Genomic DNA, 25,400 nt, shown 5'->3' with positions numbered 1-25,400 from the left:
TATCACACTGGCTTAGCTGTGATCAGGGAGGGGAAAAAGGGATTTTTACTTTGAGGTGGAAAACGCAAATAAAGAAAAAGCAGATGAGACTGAGCAATGAGACAAGGTTCCAGAAAAGATGGCTAGGTAAAGAAAGTACGTTAGTAATACAGGTAATAATTAAAACTCTGGCTGCAGCAGCTAAAGACAATATCCTTTCAGCTCAAGCAATGACTTAATGCCTCTGTAACTGAAAGCATTAAGACAGTTTGACCTGGTTTAAATTTTAAAGGGCATCAGCACTGTTTTGGACAGTTACTTCCATGAAAATTACTGCTCTAACTGATTTTACAAAGATGCATTAAGGGAGCGGATACGTGTTTCTTGACTGATGGTTTGTGCCATCATTTGAGGATACGGGAGTCAGTTTAATAGGTGTGCCTGAAACTTCCCCAAAAGGAGGCAACGGAATAGTGCACTTATTAAGGAGGAGCAAAAAGGAAATTGTCATTCAAGAGTGAGTCTGGAGCTGCAGTTCAGATCGTTCTGAGGCAGATACCTCCACAGCAATACTAAAGTCGATCATTGAAACACTGGTATTTCTGTGCCAGCAGACGTGCACCGTAGTGTTGCCACGGTGTGGTGACTGACGTTCGAGTGAGGTGCGGGATGCACTGAGGTCGTCCTCAGATTCCTGGTCTACAGTAGTTTCATCAGGAGACTCTATGAAATGCAGGGAAAAAGCATCTTTCTTCCTCTATGCAACAACATATATAATTGGAAAAATTAAACAAATCAACTCTGTCCACAATATTGTGAACTAATTTTAAAACACATTTTTAGAAATAATTTTGTGCAGATGTTAGGTAGATTTCTTTTTTTTTTTTTTACGTGTTTCTGCAAGTGTTAGAATCAAAGACTGACTACCGTGCTTTGTTGGTGCTTTTAATACCTTCCAAGGACAGGCACTGCCCAAATCTTGTTAAATAGTTCCTGGAATCATTATGCTTAAGTCACTTCTCTATTCAGTGAAACTTTCTGCTAACATCAACGAGAACATTAAAATGGCACATATATAAATATATATATATAAAAAAAATCAACTTCAAATGCATCAGTTTGACTTGTGGCCAGCATTTTTCACCACTTTGCTTAGAAGAAATCACCAATCATAATGATGAAAGTGAATAAAACCTATTCTCTAGCATTTACTTACTATTGTCAGGTGGGCTGCTAGCCAGTAACTCTGGGGCAGGGCCACTGCTTTTCTCTGCCAGGTCTATTGCCATCTGAATGTCCTCAGTCCATTTGTCCATTTCAGCGCGGGTACTAACAATGAAAAATCAATCACTTTCATGCAGGCTGAAAGCAAACTCTAAGAAGTAGTCACAAGCTGAGCTTGCTTTTAATTCAAATAAATAAATTCAGACACAAGATGCTAGTTATTTTTCCTAATAACTTAGTTTTGGTTCTGACTTGCACAATTGCCACTCTATTTTGTCCCATTTACCTTTTTTTTTTTTTTTTTTTAACAAGTGGCTTTCACAAAAGAATGTACCTTTGAAATTGTTTTAGGAGCAAATCCAAACAAAATGACACTTCTCTGCTTTTCTATCTGTCCCTCTGTGAAAGCTGCAGAAAAATACAGTTTACATGTGTATGTCGTCTCCACTGAATTACCTTGCAGCAACAACGATGGACTGGTGTTGACCTCGTAGAGTTAGGCAATGAGGAACCCCCCATTCCTCTTCACTTTCTTCTATCTGAGAGATAAAAGCCCAAATGCAGTCAGACTGCAGGAAGTACGTATTTCTTAAGATGAAACAGGGACCTGAACAAGCTCTTACCATTGGGGAAAAGAAAACTAAGAGAAATGTTCACAACCGACAATTTCGAGCTAGGTATCGAGAAAAAAAATGGTGGCTTGCAAGTTGGAAAAACAGTAAGTTAGTTCTGCAATAACCTCTTAAACCAAAAGCATGGCTTTGCTTTGTGTCAAAAAACAAAAAGGAGAACAGTGGTATTTTTATCAGAAGAGTGATTAATCACACTTGAGTAGATTCCTAGAAATGCCAGATAAAACTTGAAGCCTCACAGGTATTTACAGAAATTCAGTTACTGTGGTAGTGATCACCTAACTCAATTCTCAGGAAAACAGTATGGAATAGATACAAACCCATGAGAAGTTCCAATGAAAATAATGGGGGGAATGAAAGTGTTTTGAAACTAGCAAAAATATTTTTGAAATCAAATAACAAGAAGAGGTAACTAGGTGCTATTGGCTCAAATTGGCTGTTTTCCAGAAGAATTGCAACAAGAGCTCCAAATGACACGTTGCTGCCAGTTTCCCACTACTTTGGCTTTAAGATACAGCGCTGAAAACATTAGGAAATGTTTTTTTCTAGAAATTAGACTGTTGCTACAGTTTACTTGCCTTGCACAGTGGGTCTATAAGCAACTGGTGATGAATTACTTGTAAGAATCATATTTAAATTTATGGTTTGAAAAAATAAAGAACCCATCTCACGAGAAGTTTGCATTATGAGGAAGCTGCTCCCAAAAATGTCTTTTTTCCCCCCACTTTTGCTGTATAATCACCTTTGTGTAGAAGGCTGCATGAACACATGCTGAACCCAACACAGCCCCATCAGGCACTGCAGAATGTAACCACAATTTCTCTGAATCAGAGAACAGCCCTTTGCCGCTGCTATCAGTCCAGCAGAAATTCATCAAGCAATTAAGATGGGACCACAAATGGCCATTTAAGCATGAATCCCTTACGTTCTCACAATACTTACTGTCATGCCATACAGTGGAAGATGCCCGTGGACTTTAAACTGATTTGATGCTGTCAGGCCTCTACTTGTGTACAACAAGATATCGTTAAACTAAAGAGCAAGAATAAGCATTATTAGAATGATGTTGGCATGTATGTATGCATAAAAAAGAAAAATCAGAACAGTAAACATGGGAAAGCTAGATAGTACTGGCTATTTATATGTCAGTTCTAATGCATGAATCCAAAATACTGGTTTCCACAATATTTCAGTACCTAGTATTAGCACCTGTTATTTTCCCTGCCTTCCTTCCCAGCTAGCCTCAGGCACGTTCCCACAATTCTCCACTGGGTATCTTCCGATGCCTTCTAATATTCCCTTTGTGATCTCTGGGTCAGAACTAACTGGCCACAACAGCAGTGAAACCAAGTAGTACGTTTCACCCCCTGCCGCACTTTGAAGCTATGGAAGATAAGTGTGTTTCACCAATATTTTCTTCTGATTTGCGTGGAAAGATAAGCAAGCATGCCCGAAAGAGGTGTATCCAACTTAACTCTTATGAAGTAAGTGGCTATCTATTACTTCCCATATTCAGAAGGAAGCTGGGAGACGTATTTTAAGGTAGATGGCTTTAGGTTAGAAATATGAAGGTGAAGAGACTGAGTATCTCAATTTGTAGAGCTTCCTGCATGTAACAGCAGCTGTCGAAAGCATTTCAAATGGCCGCCTGCATTTTGTTGCCTTAAAACAAATGGCATATTTCCACTGTGCCACCTGGGTCAAAGGATGTTCTTCTCAAACCAGACAGCTGCATCAAGAAAATTATACTCTGTGGTGTGAAACAGAGCTCTCACCACAGACACCTACAATCCAATAGCAATAATTCACGGAGCTATGTGGATCAGCCACTAGAGGGGGATTTAATTTTGCCAATGATTACATGTGTATTCTGAATCCCAGAATATCAACCTGGGATTTTACCTCCAAAAAGATTCTGGTGCTTGAGACAGACCGAAGACTTCTTTGACAGCACGAGCAACTGACTTGAGAGTCTAGTCTCAACTTTTTAATGTTTCATATAGGTATAATATCGAGGCGTCATCTGGTAACAAGAATTGTGGTATGCAAGAAAATATGCACCGTATTCATTAGGCTTCCTCTTTAGTGCCTTTAAAGGCAGAGGATAATCCTACCCAGGTAGATCTAGTGGTTGTATCTTTGGCTCATTTGAAAGATTAAATGTCAAACATCTTGTAAAACCTAGCACACTCACAAGCTTTTCCACACACCCACTGTCTTCACCTTTTGCATACAAGAAGCCAAGGAAGTACTTTCCTGCCACACTGCACTGACTCTTTAATGTTTTGCCCTCTAACACTGGACTAGAAAATCTATGCACTCTCCTTGGCATCTCAGGGCCCCAGCACCAAGGGCTGAGCAGCAGCAGGATGGGGGGGCCTGGGAGCAAGTCAGCTGGCCGGGAAGAGAAGAGAGGAGGAACCATCTGCTCGGCTCTTGTGGATCAGAGACCGAGTCGGATCACTGTAACCTGAAAATGGTGAGAGTGATGGTGGGAGGAGATAACCTTTCCTAGTGCAAGAGCTACAAAAAGCATCTCCAGGTAAAGGCAGGTCTTTCAACATGCTGGGCACTCGTGGGCTGAAACTGAATGGTTTGTGGAGAAACCTTGTTCTTTAAATGTTTCCTGAGAGTATTAAGTGGATTATCGTTCACATCACCAGGAGTTACTCTTCATTTTCTTTTCTGGACGTGGTCACTAATGCTGGTGCCACTTTTCATTTTATGATGACCCTGCTTTTATTTAAGACAATGTGCTAGGAGGTATTACTTTATCATGATATTCACAGTGTCATATAAAAATAAATAGTTTTACGTTTGTAAGAAGCAGTTACAAAGAGAATATTGGGTTTGGACAGAAACGTAAGTTCTTAACAACCAGCTACACAGGTGATGTATTAAGTTAACTTAAATAAGGCTGTTTAAAAATACTTACTGTAATTCACAATTCGAGTCTAGCAGTATGCCTGATAGTTGCCTATAGTTACATTCCATTATATAAAGAAAAACTTTCTTCTTGCTTACCAGGAAGAACATCCGTTGCTGTAAACCTTTTCCAGACAACTTACTAAGACTGCCCAGTCTAATGAACTCCTGTGGGAAACAAATACAAACCAAATATGTATCTCCTGCAAAAATGATGATGATTTTTCATTATACAAACATAAATATGACTACTAGGTCATAGGACTGACTTGACTATCAGTCACCAAGACTTTTTATTTTCTTTATTAAATATGTTACAAACCCTAGTTATAGGATAATTTCTTTCCATTTTTAAATGCCTTTAGGATAAACTCCTTTCATAGTCTTTCATTTATTTTAAGAAAATTCAGCTAAGCAAAATTTTCTTTACCTAACATTGATTCCTTCAGACAGCTCCCTCTTTCATCAGTTTTGAGTATTTTTTCATGTTACAAATGATGTAAAAACTAATGATAAGGTGGCCTGTATGTTATTGGTTAGCCCCTGGTAAGCTTCTGTTGTGCATATGGCACACAGAGCTCTTCACTGAGGTGTAAAATCAGCTACACAAATCAACATCACCATCAGCAGCAGAAAAAGAAGGAAATTTGTCTGGCACTGTTAGTTATCCTAGTACCATCCATGTTGTATAAGACAGTACCATTAATTCAGATCAAACTGTTTAAGAATGTTTAGGGATGGTATTACAGGAAAAGTAGCACATCTGAAACTTTCAAAATGCTGGATTTCCTGGGCTTACTGTGAACTACACCGTAACTCACCCTTCCACTTATCCGAAACCCATGAAAATATAATTTTTCAGTCACTCCCTCCAGCTTCTGCCAAGAGGTTTAGATTTATTTATTACAGTCTTTCGAAGGTCATTCTACTCATAATTGTGCATGTAAAAGGCATATAAAGCATCGGAATCACCTGCAGCTTAGCAATAAACTGGCTGTCGAAGATTAATCTGCGCAGAGAGAGACTCCAGTCGCCTTAGGGTTGCTGTGCAGTGTCCAGTCCCCCTACCTGCACTGCGTAAGGGCTAAGGGGTGGAAAAAGTGGCTAGAGGTGGTTAGCCCTGTATCACAGTAGGCTCATGTTACCAGAGAGACCACCGGAAGCTGTTGTTGGCCACCAAAGAATGTTAATCATAATTTCTATTTATACAGTACCACCTAATGGTCACCAGCAGGCTTAGTGCCACCACGTCAAGTGCCTGGCAAACACACGAATCAAGAGCTGCAGGTCATTGCAATTGGCAAGCACAGCTGACCACAGATGTTTTAACATCCTACTTAGCAACCATCTCAGTGACAGTAGAGACTCCAGACTGGGCCAACGTGAAGAGGATGGTTACCAACAGCCCCCTTTAGGACAGCTGAATCACCAGCCTAACATGAGACTTCTCCTCTAAGACGAGTTCAGCCACCTTTGGGTAAACCCAGCCATGGGTGACAGTGGCATTTGCCTCCCAGGCCGGCCTGCAATGGGGCGGGGACTTCAGCTGGAGCTAGACGAGTGGCCAAAGGGCTGGAAAGCAGCGACATCTTGGGCATATGCCAGAGTGTGGTGGCCAATGCTTTTTGTCTTGACAGGCAAACAACCTCTGTGCCTCGTCTGCCTTTTTCTGGAACTTCCTACGAGAGGAAGTCTGCTCTGTCTCTAAATAGAATAGGGTAGCAGAAACAACTGATGACAACATTTAATTTCTTGCGGAGAGATACACAGGCTGTGAAATGTCCCGAGGGGCTTGCCAAGGAAGTGAACGGTCTGTGGATCACTGGAAGGAGGCATGAGCCGTGGCAGCTGCTTGGGAGACAGGGAAGAGGCAAAGTGAGGAAGCGGGGAACAGCCACAAATCGAGACATACCTGTGCTCAGTGCTGCCTTCCCAATGGCACATCAACTTCCAACCCCTTTTCCTAAATGTTTGAATCCTTAAATGAATTAGACCCTAGAGAGCTCAGCAAGCTGCCATTCTGCCATTCTGCCATTCTGCCGCTGCTGTGGCACTAGACAGGGGCACGGCACGGCAAGCAGCCTCCAGGCCACGGCTCTTGCTGAGCGGTGGTCCGGGCAGCCTGCAGGAGTGCATCAGGGTTGGATGGCCGGGCTGCAGGGCAAGTTCAAGCGCTGCCGTTTTACAGTTCAATGCAAAACTCATCTTTTTTTCCAAGCTGTTTCCCGGAAATGCATAAGGGGCGAGAACAGCCTAGCAATGCATCTTCCCCAGCATTTCAGTTGCCACAAGTACTCTTTTTCTGTATTACACACAAAAGTCAGGGGAGTGGGGAGGAAATTACTTCAACAACAGACACCTCAAGTTTGCACACATAGATACGTGCACCTAGAAAAGTAAAAAAGGCTACAAATATTACACTGACGCTTGTTTATTCTGAAATAAGCCTCCGTTTTTAAAAAAGCATGAAAAGTAAGAAAGAGATGTTGGTATTTTTATAACACAATTAAAAGCGTTTACTTAAGGCAACACTGTCTCAAAAATTATTGCCTAACATTACATGTAGACTAAAGAGACTGCTCATCCCCACAGCCATGAGTTTCAAAGCTAGGCATCATGAAAGGGCTGAAGGTCCTCCAGCACAAATGTCTTACTTTCCTTTAATCTGCTATGCTCTAGCATTGAGTGTTGAAAAAAAAAATATTAAGGGCAGCAAGAAATGAGGAAATGTGCAATTACTCGAGCTCTGAGCACTGTGATGAATATTACATTTTTACCACCTCTGTTGTAATAGATGTTTGGAATTGCCTACAACCGTCTAAATCTATACATAAGATAAACCTAATAAAATCAGTAAAAAGGTAATAAAGATGATTGCTTCTTCCCATTTTAAAGGCTGCTGTTTTCTATGGTGTTATTATGTTTACATTTGATAGGTTTTGGTGAGAGAAAAAGGTTCATATGAGGAAAGGCAATTTCACAGCTGCTCGAAGAAAGAGGTTTCTAAAACATAATGCTTTGAAATTGTATCAGATGTTGATCACAACGCTACTTACCCTTCCTGGGATCACCAGGTTGTCTATGCCTATCAAGTCTTTCTTGAGTTCATGCAGCTTCTGGAAGTTCTCCATCTTTATCATATTGCCATGGAGCTGAGCCACCATTTCAGAAATCTCAGCCAAAGCAGCTAGATGGACAAAACCATAAAAAGCTTATTAAAAACTTACAAGAATGTTCAAAAAGAAAGATGGCTTTTGTCCGCAGCACCCAGCTCATGAACATCACCCTTCCTGTGTTACACTTCTCCTTCACAGTGTAAAGCTACTCAGGCAAACTAAAAACTGCAGAAACTCTGGACATCATCTTGTGGAGGGGAGGGGAGAGGGTGGAGTGTTGTAATGAAGAGACAGTCTATTTCCTCAACCAAAAGTTTGCTCTGTTTTAGCCACAGGAACTTTGTAGGAATAGTCGAGTCAATTCAGAGCACCAATGAATGGGTTCTCCTGAAGGACTTAATTTCCTACATCTCCAATTAATCTGGGGATCTTCTCTATGCTTGAAAAAAAATGCATTTTTTCCACAGCCTGCAACACACTGGGTCAGGCTGATATTTGAAAACACCAGGAAATGGCAGCGTCATTTATTGTATCATCTCAGATGGCAAACCCAGTAATCTTGGGGTTTGTCCTCAGTCCCCGCAATGAGAACAAATAAAAGGGCTGCATGTCGTTGAGTCGCATCACGGCTCTACTTCATTCTCTCCAAAAAGACTACGAACAAAGGAGTGACCTAACACCTGGGAGTGATTTTCCTAAGCAAAATCTCCATTGTCAAAGAGGATTTTTGCTCTGTGAAGAAGGATCAGGTGGAATAGAAGAGGAAGCAGGCACTACGAAGTCCCACTCTGCAGCAGCAGAAGCCAAATCAAGTGCAGGCTGCTGCCGATCTGCTTCCCGTGTCTTGTCTTTTTGCTGTGCCAACAGTGCAGTAAATCAGCTCAGGGAACGAAGATGAAAATCACTTCACCACTTGATCTTTTCTGGGGGACCAGCTCATGGACTGGCTCCCTGTGCCATCATGCATGTGAGCACCAACCTTGATACACCTAAACGGATGGGCAGTCTCTGAATGGGCTAAGCACACTGATTGACTAACTTTAGTGCTAGAAGAGCTGTTACAGCCATTTGTGTTAAAAAATACTGTCAAGGGAACAGTAACAGTGGTTCTTCCTTCTTACATCATTGCTCAGTGCGCAGTTCATCCACCTGTTAGTGGGAGACCTGTGCTGTCTGGTGGGATTCACATCCACATCTCCCATTTTTTTTTTGCTTCCTTTACAAGCTGACCTTTAACAAAAATCTGCAAACACCTTAGTAAGAGACTGATCCCAGAGTGATGATGTGTCCCCGAGTCACACTGTCCTTCTCATGCTCTCTTATTTTCACCCCTGAATCCTGTGTTCATATCCATTTCAAAAGTGGAGCAGGAATCAAACCTTGATGGCTGCTGCACTCTCTGGGGAGGTGGGAACAGACACATCATCCTCATCATCTAGCCTTGGCTAAAAGAAATGATGGCACTACTTGCTGCATTCCTTGAGATCATTCAAGCAGTAGCTACATTTAGGCAAACATCTGTGTCATGCAGCACTTCAGTGCCACAGACCTCTGTGGCATTTCCTGTTGCTACAGGTCAAGTTACCTCCACATTTTGCATGTTGTCTGCTGTGAGTCTCATCATGCCGCATCCAAGGGAACTTAGCCAGCTAACTCAACTAACACCTTACAGCTGGGAGCAGTCATGCCAAGCATTACTCCCTGCCCAAGTCCTTCCGTGGATCTGCACTGAGTGCTAACCGTATAGCTAACATAGTTATCTTTAAATGTAGATAGCTTACAATGGGGGTGGGGGACAGAGGTAAGAAAGAAGGAAAACAAATCATCAAAAAAAAAAAATAGCAGGCAGTGAGTTCAGACTACAGGAGCAAAATTTCCTTACATTTGGAAAAAAACCATGTTGGCAACTTTGAGTTCCTGAAACAAATCATGGAAATGGTAACAGAGCAAACTGTATGTCTGGAAAAAAGACAAATAACACTTAAAGACATAATAACAGCAGTCATACTGGGTCAGACCAAGGTTCACCTGGGCCACTATTCTGTGTTCCTAGTGGATCTCTAGGGAAAGCTAAGAACAAGACAAGCACATATGGTATGTTCCCTGTGCTCTCCCTCAACCTCCCAACTGTTTTCAGTTCAAGTGACTTCCTGAACTGCATGTAATTTCTGTGTGTTTAATAGCCCCCAGCAGATTTCTCTTCCAAGTAGTTGTCCGGACTGTGGCATAATGTGTATACAACAGCAACCTTAATCCTACCATTTCTGGTCTTCAGAGTGCTTGATTTTGCAACTCAGTCCTCTTTCAATGTAGACTCAATAAAAAGAATTGTGTTTGTACAGCCATGCACGTGTAACGGATTTGGATGCCGTTCCGCAGCTCCAGGAACTGGTGTCTTTTCTCTCACTTACCTCTTGAATCCCTGAAGTCTATGTGGCTTGGTGGGTAGTGTTTGCAAAGTCTCTCCATTATCTGCTTGTAGTGCATAAGCCTGTGTAGAGGTCTGAGAAGGAAGGTATTGAGAGGCAAGTAGCAGACCTTCTGTAGCTCAAAATCCCTGCAAAAGGTCTCCAGCTTGCGAGAGTTCTTGATCCCATTCTCCAACTCAGTTAATATCTCATTGTGCTTCCACAGGTGAATTGTCAGTTGCTTATAGGCACAAAGAAAGAAAGAGCATGTAGTAGAGCTATTAGCAATCACTATGAGACATGACTCAGCCCAAACCTATTACAGTAAAAAAATCTAGCTAGCACAGCAGTTGGGATTTTGCAAACAAAATCACTGTACAACACAACAGCTCTGATATTAACTTGAAAAGGAGAAATGGCATTACTCATTTGAAGTACACACCCCCATCCCCTCTGCATTCCCTGTAAAACAAACGTACATGAGAAAACAAAACTAAGTCTGATATCAGTGAGAAATCCAAAGGCAAGGAGATGACATGAACATAGCTCATGAAGCAGGTGCAACAGGGAGAGAACTAGACAATGTGAATGCAGAGATAGGAAACAAAATGGGATTTTCTAGGAGGATGAAGGGATTTAGTTTCCCCAGTTCCCTTAGATGCTTTTGGGGAACTGAGATGCCGGCAAATGGACTTCTAGCTTCTGCTGCCCTATTATTAACGAAAAGCAGCATCTTCTGGGAATCCGAAAAAATGCAAAAATAGAAGAGTTGTCCGACAGAAATGTGTATGTTAGAGCTCATCCTTGGATTACATCCTCTTCTCCTCAGTGCAGTCTCTAAGATGATTCCACTGGCAGCAGGGGAGTTATGCACCAGCAAGTGAATGAGGTTTGCATGAAACATGTAACTTCATTTAAGTCCCAGTATCCCAGGCATTCATGATTCCCATTTAAAACAATTCAGCAGCATTTTTTTTGACAGTTAACACAGGGGCTCCATTTGTGTTTTGGAAAAGGTAAACTGGTTCTTCAGGATGCACAGAGCCCCTCTGTGCAGCCAAATAAAGTCTGCCAGTACATGGCAGAATATTAACCACCAACAAAAAGAAACTGAATGTGTATGCTGAATGGACTTCAGAGAACAGTTGGGCTTAATCTAAAGCTCGTGCTTTTTGACACATTTCCAATCAACTCCCTCTCTCCTGTGATTTGTGACATCCTTACCAGAAATATACCTTCTCTACAGCCAAACCACTTCCTCCATATGCTGCATATTTATTTTACAAGCCTGTAACTCAAGCAAAGACACAGCAGACCCTCTGGACTACTTCAGAGGCTGCCCATTAATTACTTGCTCTTAACCTCTCTCCTATGTTAATTAAACAAGGAATGTCAGTTTTCAGGTATTTTAACAGGTCTCATGATAAATATGTAGAGTTTTAACTAACTTTATGGTTTCCAGCGCAGTTCTTTAAGTCAGACTGGGCTTTGCCTCTTTCCTCCAAATATCTGTGCTTATCAGTGGTGGCAGTTCTCAAAGCAAAGAGAACAAAATCCTCTAACGGTAAAGGGAGAATGGTGAAGGTGAAAGCACTCTGACAGGTCTAAGTTTCAGTGAGGACTGTATGCTGCCATTAAACTATTACCACAGAAGGACCTGCAGACAGTGAAGGACAGACAATTTAATGTTGCAAGGTACCGAGAGCAGAAGCAGAGTCTGTCAGAAGCTGAGATTCCAAAGACTGTTTGTGAAAAGGTGCGTACTTCTTGAGAGCAAGGATGGAGGTAGAAAAGTCCCCCCTGTGTTTCTTCCAATGTCTCTGAGCTGTGTCTTGAGGGGAAAAAGCCGTTCGTGCGAAGTACACTGCAGAAAGGGCAAGGCCGCCTTATTGGTGACAAAGCTGTCTTTGTTGGGGACTGTAAACCAAGATTTCTACGTTCTCTTTTTCTGATTTGCTGTATAATCACTTGCACATCACTTAACCTCTCTTCATCTCTCTCTGTCATTCTGAAAGATATGCCTAGTACTAACTAATGTCTCGGGAGAGCTGTAAAGACTAAACTGCCCCTTCCTCCAGCCGAGGACTCAAGGCTGCTCCATTTACTATCTGCAGAATACCAAAGTGGCAATCACCAAGGAAAGATTTATGATAGTTTTGAAAGCACTTTGAGATCCACGTGCAGAAGGTGCAGTGCCATGTTTTGCCACACACTGACCTGGATACATAGATACATTAACAAGGTGAGCTGTGTGTTATCCATCCATACTGGAAAAGTCTGTGGGGTTTTCACAGGCTCCAGTGCCTGCCTTCCACGCTGTTTGTTCAGTAACACAGAGAATCAAAAATACTATTCTGGCCAGACTAAGAACAGATGCGAAGTCTGCTGAACGTTACACCTAGATTTACTCTTCATACATGTACTTTTGCTTCTAGCTTTAAAGAGAACAAAGGCAATTATTCTCATTTATTCAAGAATCGTTCATCTAACTTGGCACTCTAGAGTGCAAATACAAGTTTCCCAAATCAAATTAACATACAGGTTATGGTCACTACTCTTGCAATGTCTTAACACTTATATTTGCATGCACAACTAGGCACACTCAATGTTTGAACAGTCTCTTCGGCCATACAAATTCCAATGTTTTGCCTTCTTATTTGAAAGAAAAAAGAACTGGAAATGAAATGTTCCTGAACTTCTGTGTGTGCTGTTCCTGTATTTGGAGAACAGATTGAGGAAAGGGGCTGGACAATTTAAAATCAGCTAGCAGTTCTGAAATCTCAGGGCTCACCAAACACTTGATACTTCATCAAAGGAAACTTTTATAGCATAAGCTTTGATTACAATTTGCAAAAAACAGCACGAGAGGCAACATCATATGAAAATGAAAAGCGCTTAATTCTAATCCGTGTCAAAGCTTAATAGTTATAGGATCATTCCTACCTTCATACTCTGAATGTTCTTTAGCATAACATCTCCAATTCTTTGGTAATCTCCTTTAATGTGAGCATTAGAGCGGCCTTCCCTGTCAGCAACAGAAATATCACACACTTCAGTCATGCAATAAAACCGCATAATCACTTATAAGCACAGAAAGGAACTCAACAGCTCATTTCTTTTAAAATCCTGACCCCTACGCTCCTTCGCTCAGGAGTGTGCGAGGAATCTTCCTGACGGTCATGTAATTCCCAGGTAGAGTACACCTTTCACCCAGCCTGGTTTGCATGCCTAACAACTGAGAGGGCAGGCACTTAATCAGAAGGATTAGACCTTTAAAGAAAATGGCTAGCATTTTTAAACACACCAGAGAAGGCTGGAAATGGCTTGAGAAAAAGGAAGACATCAGAATCCTATGACAATACATGGGCCTAGAGCAGAGGGATAATTCCGTTCAGAAACAAGGATTGCACCCCGGCACAGGACCCACAGGTGTTCCTCCTCCGAAAAGCTTTCTGCTTGTGCAAGGGACAGTGGGACCAAAAAAAATAGTCCATCCAGCATCTGGGTTTGACTCATAAGCATTACATACTGGCAGGAATTTTTTTTTCAGTGTGTCACTTTTGGTATTAAAAATGCAAACTGCTCCCTCCCACCCAGCCAGCTGCACTTGGGTGGGTGCTCCATTTGGGAGAAACCCAGATCCTGATGAAAAAGACATTCCTGCTTCTAAACCCATGTGCGAGACAGGCAAGGATACCACACTCTGACTGAATCCAAACACATCTTTTAGAAAACACAGCAGGAAAAATAATGAATATAGGAACCTAACTGTTACAGATATGTTCCAACCAAGTTAGGTTTTCAAAAGAAAATCATTAGGTGGGGTGTGGGGAGAAGCACTGTCCCTCTCCCCTTTCCAACTTCTAATACTGCATCCAAGTTTCCCGCAGCATGGCTTTTTGTGTGCTGTCCTCAATTTTTAAAATTCAGTTCAACTCCCACATTGGGAGAGAGATCCAGCGCTGGTGTGAGCAACTGCATTTCAGCCAAAGAAATGCAGTGCCTAGGAAGAGGACAGAAATATAATCAAGCCCTAAAAGAACCCAAGGATAACAGGACCTCTATTTTGTGTTACTGCTAGATGGATACGTTGTTCTTCACCCACTTGCAGTAGTTCATGCTTTTAAGAAAATTGTGTGCAGTGAAGGAGTAAGTGGACAATGAGGAGGTAAATCTCTCCATTCCTTACTACCAGCAATTTAGCCAGAGGTTCCACACTCACCAAATCATAGAGGATGCAGCTATTATTAGGAATATACTTTCACTGATAAGACACATAGAATTTAATTTTTTTAGAAAATCCGTATTATTACATGAATAGATGCATATTCAGACATATATTTTGTTCTGTAAAGTTAAACATGGTTATGTTCATGCTGGATAGTCTCTCTGCATGCTTTTCGGACTGGGAAATGTGGAGGGCACAGCTTATGAATACTACACAGTAACATCTACTATTTTATCCTTCAACAAAGAGACTCAGCTGATAAACAAGGGATTGCTCCATGTTAATTTGAACAATATCCAGTTTCATAGGCTGTCTTTAATTATTTTGTATTGTGTTAAGCCTCCTGGGCACTCACATGCCTCTTTAAGCAAGAAAAATACTGTTCTCAACAAGATTCTTTATGTTTTTTCTGCATCCAAAGATTACACCGGGGAAGGAATTTGTGTTGTGTCAATGGTAACTTTAATCACCATCGCCAGTTTTGCAAGAGCACTGCATTATATAAACACTGCCATAGCCCAGATATGCTCAAGAAACCGTCTATATTGCAAGGAACAAGAGAGGTATGTATGGACATCACAGGACTACAGTTTCCACATTACCTGAGGATAAAAGTCCAACTTCTCTCTTCAGGAAGCCTCTGTCTGTCAAGTCATCTCCCCTCTATGCTGTTCCCTGCCCTTCCCTTCCCCCATGTCCAATCCATCCAGCAGCTCTCCCCACTGAGATTTCCTCTGAGAGGCTGTAAATAAAACTTTCCAGCCACTAAAACTCTGCTCAAAGTGGTGCATATCAAAGTGCCCCCGGCTGAAAACCACAACCATCTGAAGTCCAAGGCAGTAGCACCGCACTGGCAGGAAGCAAGGGAAAGTCGCCCTCCACCCGTGCAACCAGCATGCAGCATCCTATCCCAAACGGTTCACGCTGCGCTCTTGCATACAATCCCAGAAATGTCAAAGCCAGATGAATTTGTGCTGCTGCCAGTAAACGACACAGTATTCGGTAATTATCTCTAGAAGAATTCTTGCTTTATGTGTTATTCTCTAACTCTCTGGCATTGCCTGGATCCTTTTTTATGTCTCTACATTTGATTTAATGTAATGGACTTCAGCAGTTTGGTACCCTTCTGATTTACTGCCAAGATAAATATTAAGTACATCATTACAGACTTCTATTTCTAAATAGAAATTGCTTTTCTGATCTCAAGGCTACAATACAGGTTGGCTGGAATACTTGTTGCAAATTTCTTACCTGCTAGCTAGCTACTCAAAGGCTGAGCCCAAGCATACTGAAGTTATAGTGAGTGCTTCCACTGACTTTGTGAACTTCAGCTAATATTTAGTGCAGTTGTTCACTGAACAGTCAGGCCCTTGTTTCGTAAAAGTTGACCCCCGGCCCCTCCTCAGCACAGCCAGCACTGACTGCTTGCACAGCATCGCATCTCATCACATCAGTCAAACGAAAGCATCAGGAACACTTCCCTTCATTGGCTTTGGCCACAGACTAGTCCAAGGCTTTTTTTTTTTTAAAAACAGTTTGAGGGCTTTCAGATCTTACTCTGCATCTTGGCAGAGTGACAAAGAGGGAGAGAAGCAGGTTCCCCAAAAGCAACAGCCTCTCTTCAGCTGCTGGCTGAACAGCGAAGAAATGAATCATATCAGAGCCCTCATCCCAGGTCAACAGAGATAACCTGTGCTGCAGGCAGATGCGTACTGCTGAAAGAAATAAAACCCTAAGAAAATCCAAAAATATGATGGCCGTGCATTGCTCCTTGTTCCAGCCATTCTCCCTGCTTTGGTTATTTATTTCCACACAAATGCTGCATCTTGTAGCAGAGATGATTTTCCCACTGGGGATGATGCATACGCATGTAGGCTGTGATGTGGAGCAGAGGGGCAGAAAAAACTGAAGCCAGGCATGGGGGGACATGACAGTTTCACATCTGCCTCCTAAACCCCATCCTCCACCCCACACCAACTCTCTGCCGGGACTCCACAGTAACCACTATGCTACACTGCCCTCTTCCCCAGCTCTTCAACATGCAAATCCCAAGTAAACAAGAAGAAAAGAAACCCCAAGAAAAGGGTTTAATATTCTCTGTATTTGGATGTACACAGAATATTAAAACAAAAACCAGACACCCGAACCATCAGATGGTGTCTTACTGCTTCAACAGCCCAAAGCACAGCAGCAGAGAAGAAAGCTTTCCCTGCGGTGTATGTTTGGAATAACAACACTCAGCTTCCTGGGGGGGGAAGAAGCCGCTCATTTGTTGTGCATCGATGGCTAAATTGTTCTTCTTACTCCTTGTTTTCATGGGTCACTGTTTGAACATGGTATCTATCTGCCAGTGACAAGGGACAGAGCTCAGGACTAGGTTCTTCCAAATTTTCATCAGGACCTGATTTATGACCTCCAGCTCCGCAGAAGATGTAGGACCTGCCTTCCCCCACACATAATGTACCCTCACTCCACTGACATTGTGTGGGGAGGTCTAAAGCCACTGAAAATTGTGCTGAATAGTGGAGATATTATTCTATAATAAGCTCATTTCCCATTTTTCTCCAGATAGTCCCTTCCTTTTTACAGTAATGCAAGTGCACAATTGCAAGCAAAGAGGAGGAGACCAACTTTATACCTGATAAGAAACTTGGACTCTACCTTACATATTACTAAAAATGGCCACCAGCTCAACTTACAGGGACTGTGCAAGCACCTATCTTGGATTTTCGAATTATGTAAACTTCTCAGTGCACATCATTGAAAAATGAAAGGCAAGAAATCTCGAGTAAGCCCATACTTTCCTCAATCATCCAGGAATGCTAGTAGAAGGAACAAAAATCTGATGGGGATGGTGGGAAGGCAAAGAAGGAGGGAATGATATCTCAACAGAGATTTTTTTTCCAGGTCAACATAAGAACTTCCATAGCAGCCCTTCAACTGAAGCAAAAACCTGTAATTGCTGCAAATTATATCTGCAGCGTGTGACCTTCTGTTACCTGCTCAGGAAGATAATATCCCTCCTGGATACTATAGCTTGTCTTTGATCACTTAGACACCACTTCTGACTTTTAAAGAGTATTATTAACTAAAGTTCTAATATTAAGAAATACCTTAAACATTCCCCATTACAACTGCCTTTGAAATAAGAGGAACATTTTGTAACTGGAAAAGAAGAGTTGATAAAAGCAAAACACCCTCTTCCTTGCTCACACCCTGCTATTACACAGTGCCTGTTATTGCCCTGCCCACTGCAGCCGATGCTGCAGCTGTCCTTTCCGGCAGTAAGTGGTGCGCAAGACACTGCTCGGAGTGTAAGCAATGTACTGCTGAAGCCACCAGAGCTACCCAGAGTCCCACCAAGTCTTCGGGGAGTGTCCACACATTTAAAGACTTCGGGCTGGCTATCTCTGTTGTGAGCGAAACCCATTCCACAGCAAGCATGCATCAGTAAAGCTTTTAAACAGTAAGAGATCAGAGCAGGTAACACCATTGCATGGAAATACACTGAAAACACAACAACATTTCATACCTTGCCGTGGCACCTCCTCAGAGGCGATCCTGGGCACATCCCACCAGGAGAGCCGCAGAGATGAATGTAACGTGGGTCTGGGTGTGACTAATGGATCCTGGACTAGCTATTTCTTTCCCACCATTTCAAACTCCTTTGGCTGTAGCACAGCTCTAATCCCCAGAAGTACCCAAAACTGACTTCAGCAATGCAAACTGTCCTCTCAAAAGTGAGTACGATGCACTGGCACCCAGCCCCTTTTAGTATTTTCGTCTCAGGAATCCACGCTGTGTGACTCTGAAGTTTACAGTACAAATACATACTTCATCTCTGTACACAGGACAAAGACGCTTTAGGAAATGCCTCTTCACACCTCTTCATCAGATACACAGAACCAGCTGAATAGTCAGCACTCGTGCATTTGAGAAGACAGATAAGGCTTGCTGCCTTGTTTATATAAACTGTTTATTAAGCTGTTCTTCCTGACCACAAGTACCACTTCCCAAACAAAAACAGTTAATAAATCAACATTTAGCTCATCCTCCTACACCTCCCTGAGGTGCTTTTTATTACAGGTTTTCAAACTGGCTTCCATGAATCCTGATTGAGCCTTCTCCTTTCATATGCTAAGATCTAAGAGGATTTTTTTGCAAATTACCAGTCACACATTTCTTAGCCACATCTGGTAAGTACTGAGTAGCAGCTTTCCTCAGAAGTGCCTGTGAACTGGGAGTCAAATTACTGGCTTCCCTGGGAGAAGATGAGTCTGCCTGCATTTCTGGAAAGTATGTAACGCTTTTTCTTCCTAGCACATGGATAAGGCCCAAAAACACAGATTCACACTACCTGATAGGGCTTCCTAGGGCAGAAATGGCTATCCTGGCTTGCCCTAGCATTGCTTTCTGCAGTGCTTAGCAGTCGACCAAGGCGGGAAATTTATGGTTCTCCATTTGTCACCTTCTGTCAGAATATACAGAAATGTTTGGAAACTTGTAATACAAACATTTAAAGGGGTGTGGGAAGATGAGCTCAATTCGTTTGGCTAGAAAATGGTGCTTGTGGCCCAAATGAATAGCCTATTAAACAGCTTAGATAAATGAAGGAGCAAAACCTAACTGACTTCTCAGATTCAACTGGCCAGATGCTAATGGAGCATGTCATGCTCTGCTTGCGCTGCCCACACCTCTTCTTCCTTGCCATAAAATCTTTCAGGCCCTGGGAAATAGGAGCCAGCTTTAAGTCACTGAGATATGCCTCCCATATTTCCTCCCAGCAAAAAGCATTGGGAAGTCCTGGCCTCGCACCTAAAGCCTTGCTGAGGAGCAACCTGGATGAGTCCTGGTAGCCAGCACCAAGACCTTGGTGCCCAGGTGCTGGATGCACCTCTCCTGGCTCTTGCTAAAAGGACAGCCAGACATGCGCTGTTCCCTCTCCCATCTCAGGCAGCTTCCTGCTCCTTTTCCCCTCCTCCTCCCTTGCTGTGTGAGAGGGCAGAGCCCCATGCCTGCCTGCTGCCTGACTGCATCCACCAAAGGTCATCCTTCCTCTCCTTGAAACACAGGGCCTGTAGTGGGGTATTTTCACTTGGTCCCAGGAACATGGTCAGTCTTGTGAACAGAGGGTTCAGCACAGTTGGGGCAACCGATGGGATTTGTGGGCTGCTTCACTGACCCAGCAACAGCACAGGCAGGGCAGAGACATCGACCAGAGCATAGTAATGACTATCTTAGGACACTGTGCAATAAAAACACCAGGGATCTGCTCAGTTTCATGGCCAAAAAGAAACTCTGGCTGTGAAAAATGCAGCAACTTCCTATATTCTGCAGTTGGCTATGGGTGTCAGCATCAATTCATGTCTTCTTAAAAACTTTATCACTATGCACTAGACACTGAGATGTGCTGCTCTTAGGAAATGCAGTACTAAAGAGAAAAATGGGTGAATTGTGTAAAGAAACTAATCAGACCTGCCAGAATCTATAATTGGGTCAAAAGGATACCAGCCCTTAAGATGTTCAGTAGCAAACAGTCTGCCTCTGATGGCAGATTCAAACAGTTCAGAAGCCTTCGAGCAAGCCAGAAATGCTTTTAATAATGTGCACAACCTGAGCTTCTTTGAGCCAAATACTAAAAGTCTATAGATGTTTTAACAAATTAAAAGCACAGAGCCATCTAACAATTGTTACGTGCAATCCTCCCCTGGCCTTGCTCTCCTCACACAGCTCTTTTGCAGAGCATCAGCTTCAACGTGATCCACGTCCTAAAAGACCAGGGAATGGTCTCCTGTAAGAGCGTCCAACATGCAGCACAAAGGTTTGAAACAAACCTTAGACACACTGATGTCTAGGCAGAGCGAGCAGGCTGATGACTGGTTGTGGGAGGCTCTTCCTCTCAGACAAGCTCCCACAACACGCCTGGGTAGCCAGGGGCTTCCAGTAGCTTTAAGTCCAAAACCCTTTCATTCAAAGGCCCTTTTTTCATAGGACACGCCACCCTCTGACAAATGCAGAGCATTTGTCTCAGGACAAGCATCCCACCTTCCTCCCCCCTCCACCTGCCTGGAAATTTAAAAGAGCTGACATAGAACAGTCAGGTTTAAATGGGTTGGCTTGAATCCTGCCCACACCTGCCTGCAGCAGTGCCACCAGCACAGCCAGGCCCACGAGGAGCTACGCAGCTGATGTAGAGGCTGGGCAGTGCTTTGCTCTGTGGTGGTGAACACAGCCGAAGCCCACTGGCTTAAAAGCACCCAGGGCTAAAGACAGGTACAATCATGGCAGTACAGACATTGAGCTAAGTGACCTTGACCACACCGCTGAAGAAATTACCTACCACATTGCCACCAGCTGCTTCTTCTACATGTTGAGGTGTTGCTTATCTTTTGTCACTGTTTAATAAATCTCTATAGGATAGAGTTTATTGCTTGCAGCTTATCTCGGCATCTGTGGCATTATATAGAAACACCAATACCTCCAAAGTAACACCTGCCAGCAAATCTATCTCCCTTCCTAAGGCACGTATTCAGATCTTCCAGAACTTTAAAAGAACTCACTGTCTACAACAGTGGTATTACGTTAGGTAAGCCCATGCTGTTGTTTGCAAACTGGATGCAGACCAGGGGCAAGAACAGGACCGCTTTTCTGACAAGTGAATCAGAGCAGCCAACAGAGAATTCCCAGTGGCTTTACGCTAACTGTGAAAGGACATGCAATAGCTGAGCTGACAAAGTCAGAATGAGGTGCCCAGCTGGGACACAGTTACCTCAGCAGAATATTTTTGAACAAATTTGGATTGCAAAGTAACTTCATAACAGATCAGCACTTTATATGATACAGTAGCTGCAGTTTAAACACAATATTAGAGGCCTTAAACTGAGGTTTACCGCTCTGTGAAACCATAGCCTTGGGACACAAGGAAAAGCTGGAAAACAAAAGGCTTACTCAGCTCTAAGAAAAGCTAACTTGGAGAAACAAAATAAAATCATGCAAAGTCTAAAAGCCTAATTATTCTTTTTTTCTTTTAACATACCTTCCCCTAGTTACTACAATGCCACCTTTCCACAGCCGGCTGTTATTGCAGCATCATCCAAGTTTTGAAAAACATCACACCTGAACAGGAGGTTGGCATCCACCTGTAATGCCACCAGCAACCAGAAGGATATAGGGGGAATCTCTATTTCAACATGTGCCCCAGCAATCAGCACCCAGCAAGCTCACTAGATTAGACTGGTCTGACAGAGAGCAGAACTTGGCCCTTTACTAACTGTGTAATTTTTCCTTTTCTCATCATGCACCCTTAACCCCAACTAGTTGGGGATTAACCCCAAACTACTGTTAATTCTACACCATGGTTGGAGAAGCAATCACTATTTTATAACATTTGGAAGAGCCTTCTTGGAGTACCTGCAATAAATGTTCCTTACTGGAAAGCAATTAACACCAGTAAGAATCTTGACTGGATTAAAACAGTAGCAGCCCAATGAAAAAAGGGAGATACAGGCAGAGTTGCTGTGCAGCACATGCCTTAGGAATAACCTTATGTCAAGCATCAACCACAGAGTCCTGGGTGAGGATGTCAGCTCTAAGAGGCAGTATCACATTCCCCCTCCCCAGAAAATACCCACAAATTCTGGAACCTTTTTTTTTTAGGTTGGACTTGATGATCTTACAGGTCTTTTCCAACCTTAGTGATTCTGTGATTCTGTGAATTACTGACAAGCCTTGCTTGCAACATGTTTTTCAGAAGAGCTGCCATATAGAAACACTGACATTTGGCAAGAGAAAACTTCATCCAGAATTATAATCTCATTTGCATATGTCTGTACCTGACTGAGATACCTGAACAATGGAGTTTGTGGAGTAAACACAAAGAAAGCATGATTCAGTATACCCAGTCTGTTAATAACTAACATCTGTGACTTTCACAAATGAATCACTACAGTAGATCACAAAGAGCAAAAAGGGAATGCAAAAATGCTAAACTGTATGAAATAAAACAGCTAAATAACAAACAACGATCTTACCACAGAGCAAGTCTCTGCTCAATTTCCTTGAGAAAACCAGTGTGAAACTTGTGCAAAGGTTCGAAGTTGGAGAAAATAAGATTTTTCAATGTTTCGGGCATGCAATCCTCCTTACTCACTGCACTCTGAAACCACTACAAAGAAAAAAGAAGCAAAATTATTGGGGGATGGAATGCAGCACGTATGATCATTTGCTCTCTTTATACACCTAACCCAAATACACCTAACACAGTAAGGACCTTATTTAGCTGGCAGTAGGAATACAACCCAGGCTACCCCTGACACTCCTACATGCTGAACTGGTGCTTTTATTAGTGGTCAGGCCCTGCACAGTTAAAAAAGAACCTCCTTTCCCCTTTATCATCGCTGATCAAATCTTGAAAATTATTTTCAAGCCCAAACTGTTTGGTCAATACAAACTGAATTTGCAAATGCTGTAGGTGCAAAAGAAAGAGTATTACAGTACTTGCAACACTTGCAAATGTTTGAGTAAAAACAAAAAATATACTCTGCATTTTCTTTTGCTGAGTTCTGTTTGAAATCCCTTTGACAGGAATTGGTACAGTAAGCACTCAAGGCTGTGTTGCTGTCTGTGTGCAGATAGAGAACATCATGCACTTTGCGAAGTGAACCAGTAGAAGGACAGTACTTTGCACTTCCAAGACAAGATGCTAGTAGCAGAAAATAGGAGGGTCAGTGCCAAACACTGTTCAGACTGCAACAGGCTCCTGCTCAGTTTTGCTCCATATTCTCTTTATTTCACCCTAATAGACCTATGGGTGATGTAAAGCCATAGGACCATGGGGCTTGCCAAGGTGGCACAGACTATTATCTTCAACATGATAACACTACTTCCTCCTTGTCGCCCTGAGGGGTTCCAGCTATCTTATGGTTGACTTCCAGCAGTGCCTAGAATTCTGTTGGGACCATAGAAGGCTGTCACAGCAGTCTTGATTGATACTGCATCAGCTGGAGCTGACCCAGACCTGGGATAAAGAGAGGTCCCTCCCAAGCCTCCCTCTCCCCTGCTTTATCTCTATACTGAGGAGAGCTAAGGTTGAAGAACTGCGCACCTACCAAGTCTCAAAATTCATGCACGACACTTGTTCCTTCTACCTTTTCCAATGATGCTGGCTACTTGTTCACTCTCAGTGGCCTCCTGGGCCAGTCATCGTGGAGCACAGCTGATGGGCCTGATGATTAGCTTAGAGCCAGCTGCAGGCCTCTTGGTGGCACAGCAAATTCAAATTTGCCTACCTCAAGAATAAAGGCCAGGGTGGGAAATGGGGTTTAGCTCTGAAGAGCTAAAACTTTCTGTTTCTGCAGCCACTGGGTGAAATAGAAGATGAAAACAGCACATCTGCTGTTGAGACTGCAGAAATGACCATTGTCCCACAGAACCTGGCCCTTTCCCTCGTTGGCCTGGCTTCCCAGAAAGTAGGCAGTGGAGCCACAGCTATCTTACTGCCTGTAACAATCATTCTGCTCCAGCCTACATTGGCTATGTCTGTATCAACTGCATCTGCCATGTGGGCTCCTGGAACAGACGAGAAGCTGGGAAGAAGGTGTCTCTCCCTGGTTCCCAGCTGGTACCAACAGACGCCTCCCTGCAGCATGTCCTCCTTACCACAATACTCAACGCAGGAGGTGGCAATGAACTTCACAGAGTTTCACACACTGGGCGATTAAAGAGCTAGGAGGTCTGGAGCTGGCAGCCCTGCTGAAATACCATGAGGTGTTTTTGATCCAGTGCCCTTTTACAGACAACTGTTATTTAAGGCCAAATCTTGCGCACATTACTCCTGGAAGTTAAACAAGACTGTTGGTATGTGTGCAAAGGCGACACTTATTTGCCTTGGTGATTTTAACAATCACTCTGATCAGATGCTACAGATTCATGACTCGTTTAACAGACAGTTTCACTTACTGAAAAATCAGAATCGTTCAAATAGGTGCTCCACAATATTTCATGTTAAATGGAGGGCATTTAATCCAGGAGAAAACATTTATATATCCCCCTAGGGAGCTACTTCAGTTTTAACAGAAGTCATTGAAAACCCACAGGCATTTTTAGTAACTACAGCCACAAAGTATGAGAGCAAGAAAAAAATAACTGAACTGTGTCCCAAGTTCCTCAACCTGATACAGTTTCGTAGTGCATGTTACTAACCACAGTGCAAATCTCTACTTTCTGCTTTTTGTGCTATTTCCTCCCTAGAGCTGTACTCCCGTGCGCTGCAGAGAATACCTATAGTGCAGAACATAAAAGTAGCATGGAACAGCTAAGATGTTAAATGGAGCAGATGAAATACTACTGCTGACTAGAGCTTCATATACTTCATGAGTAATGCTCAAGTAAACATACCGATGTGATGACTTCAATGTCCTTCAGGTATGTTCGTTCTGTGGTCGCTACTTCTTTAGCAATGAAGTAAGCTTTCTCAGTTGGGAATCTCTGCAAATTGCAAACATATTAGATTTTCATCTGCTTTTATGGAGCTGCTTTCTGTAGGAAAAAACTGCAGACAACAATCACCAAGAGAGTTACAAACTAGTGACCCTTGTTTGTGGTTACTGTGACTCATGCTTGAATGTTCCTAAGCCCTGAAGCCCTGAAAACAATCCTTCCTTGCAAACACAAGAGAACAAGTACTTTCTAAGGGTTCTTGAGAGACTTTTTTCCTGCCAAGGTGATTTCTACAGCTTTGGGGTACCGATGTTCCTTTCAGCTTATTCCACATCTGGAGCAGGACATATTCTGAAGTTCACAAAGAAATTCTTTGCAGGCTAGAAAATTATTTGACAAAATGACAGAAATTAGTGTCCGATTATTATAAATTTCATTGTCAGGGTAAGAA

General features: G+C 42.6%; 1 protein-coding gene across 1 annotated transcript in view; it reads right to left on the bottom strand.

The window, feature by feature from the left end:
• FARP1 (FERM, ARH/RhoGEF and pleckstrin domain protein 1) overlaps positions 1-25,400 on the bottom strand; it is a 173,386-nt gene that overhangs the window by 5,355 nt on the left and 142,631 nt on the right. The window contains exons 14-23 of the mRNA XM_059831559.1: positions 24,908-24,997; positions 22,543-22,676; positions 13,228-13,309; positions 10,288-10,525; positions 7,817-7,947; positions 4,860-4,928; positions 2,778-2,867; positions 1,660-1,742; positions 1,196-1,308; positions 539-702 (exon numbers count right to left, since the gene is read on the bottom strand). Of these exons, the coding sequence (XP_059687542.1) occupies positions 539-702; positions 1,196-1,308; positions 1,660-1,742; positions 2,778-2,867; positions 4,860-4,928; positions 7,817-7,947; positions 10,288-10,525; positions 13,228-13,309; positions 22,543-22,676; positions 24,908-24,997 (1,194 nt within the window). The remainder of the gene's footprint in view (positions 1-538; positions 703-1,195; positions 1,309-1,659; positions 1,743-2,777; positions 2,868-4,859; positions 4,929-7,816; positions 7,948-10,287; positions 10,526-13,227; positions 13,310-22,542; positions 22,677-24,907; positions 24,998-25,400) is intronic.

This window comes from Gavia stellata, chromosome 1, assembly GCF_030936135.1.
Source record: "Gavia stellata isolate bGavSte3 chromosome 1, bGavSte3.hap2, whole genome shotgun sequence".
Classification (NCBI taxonomy): Eukaryota; Metazoa; Chordata; class Aves; order Gaviiformes; family Gaviidae; genus Gavia; species Gavia stellata.
The sequence above is the reverse complement of the archived record's forward strand: the minus strand, read 5'-3'. Positions and strand labels throughout refer to the sequence as shown.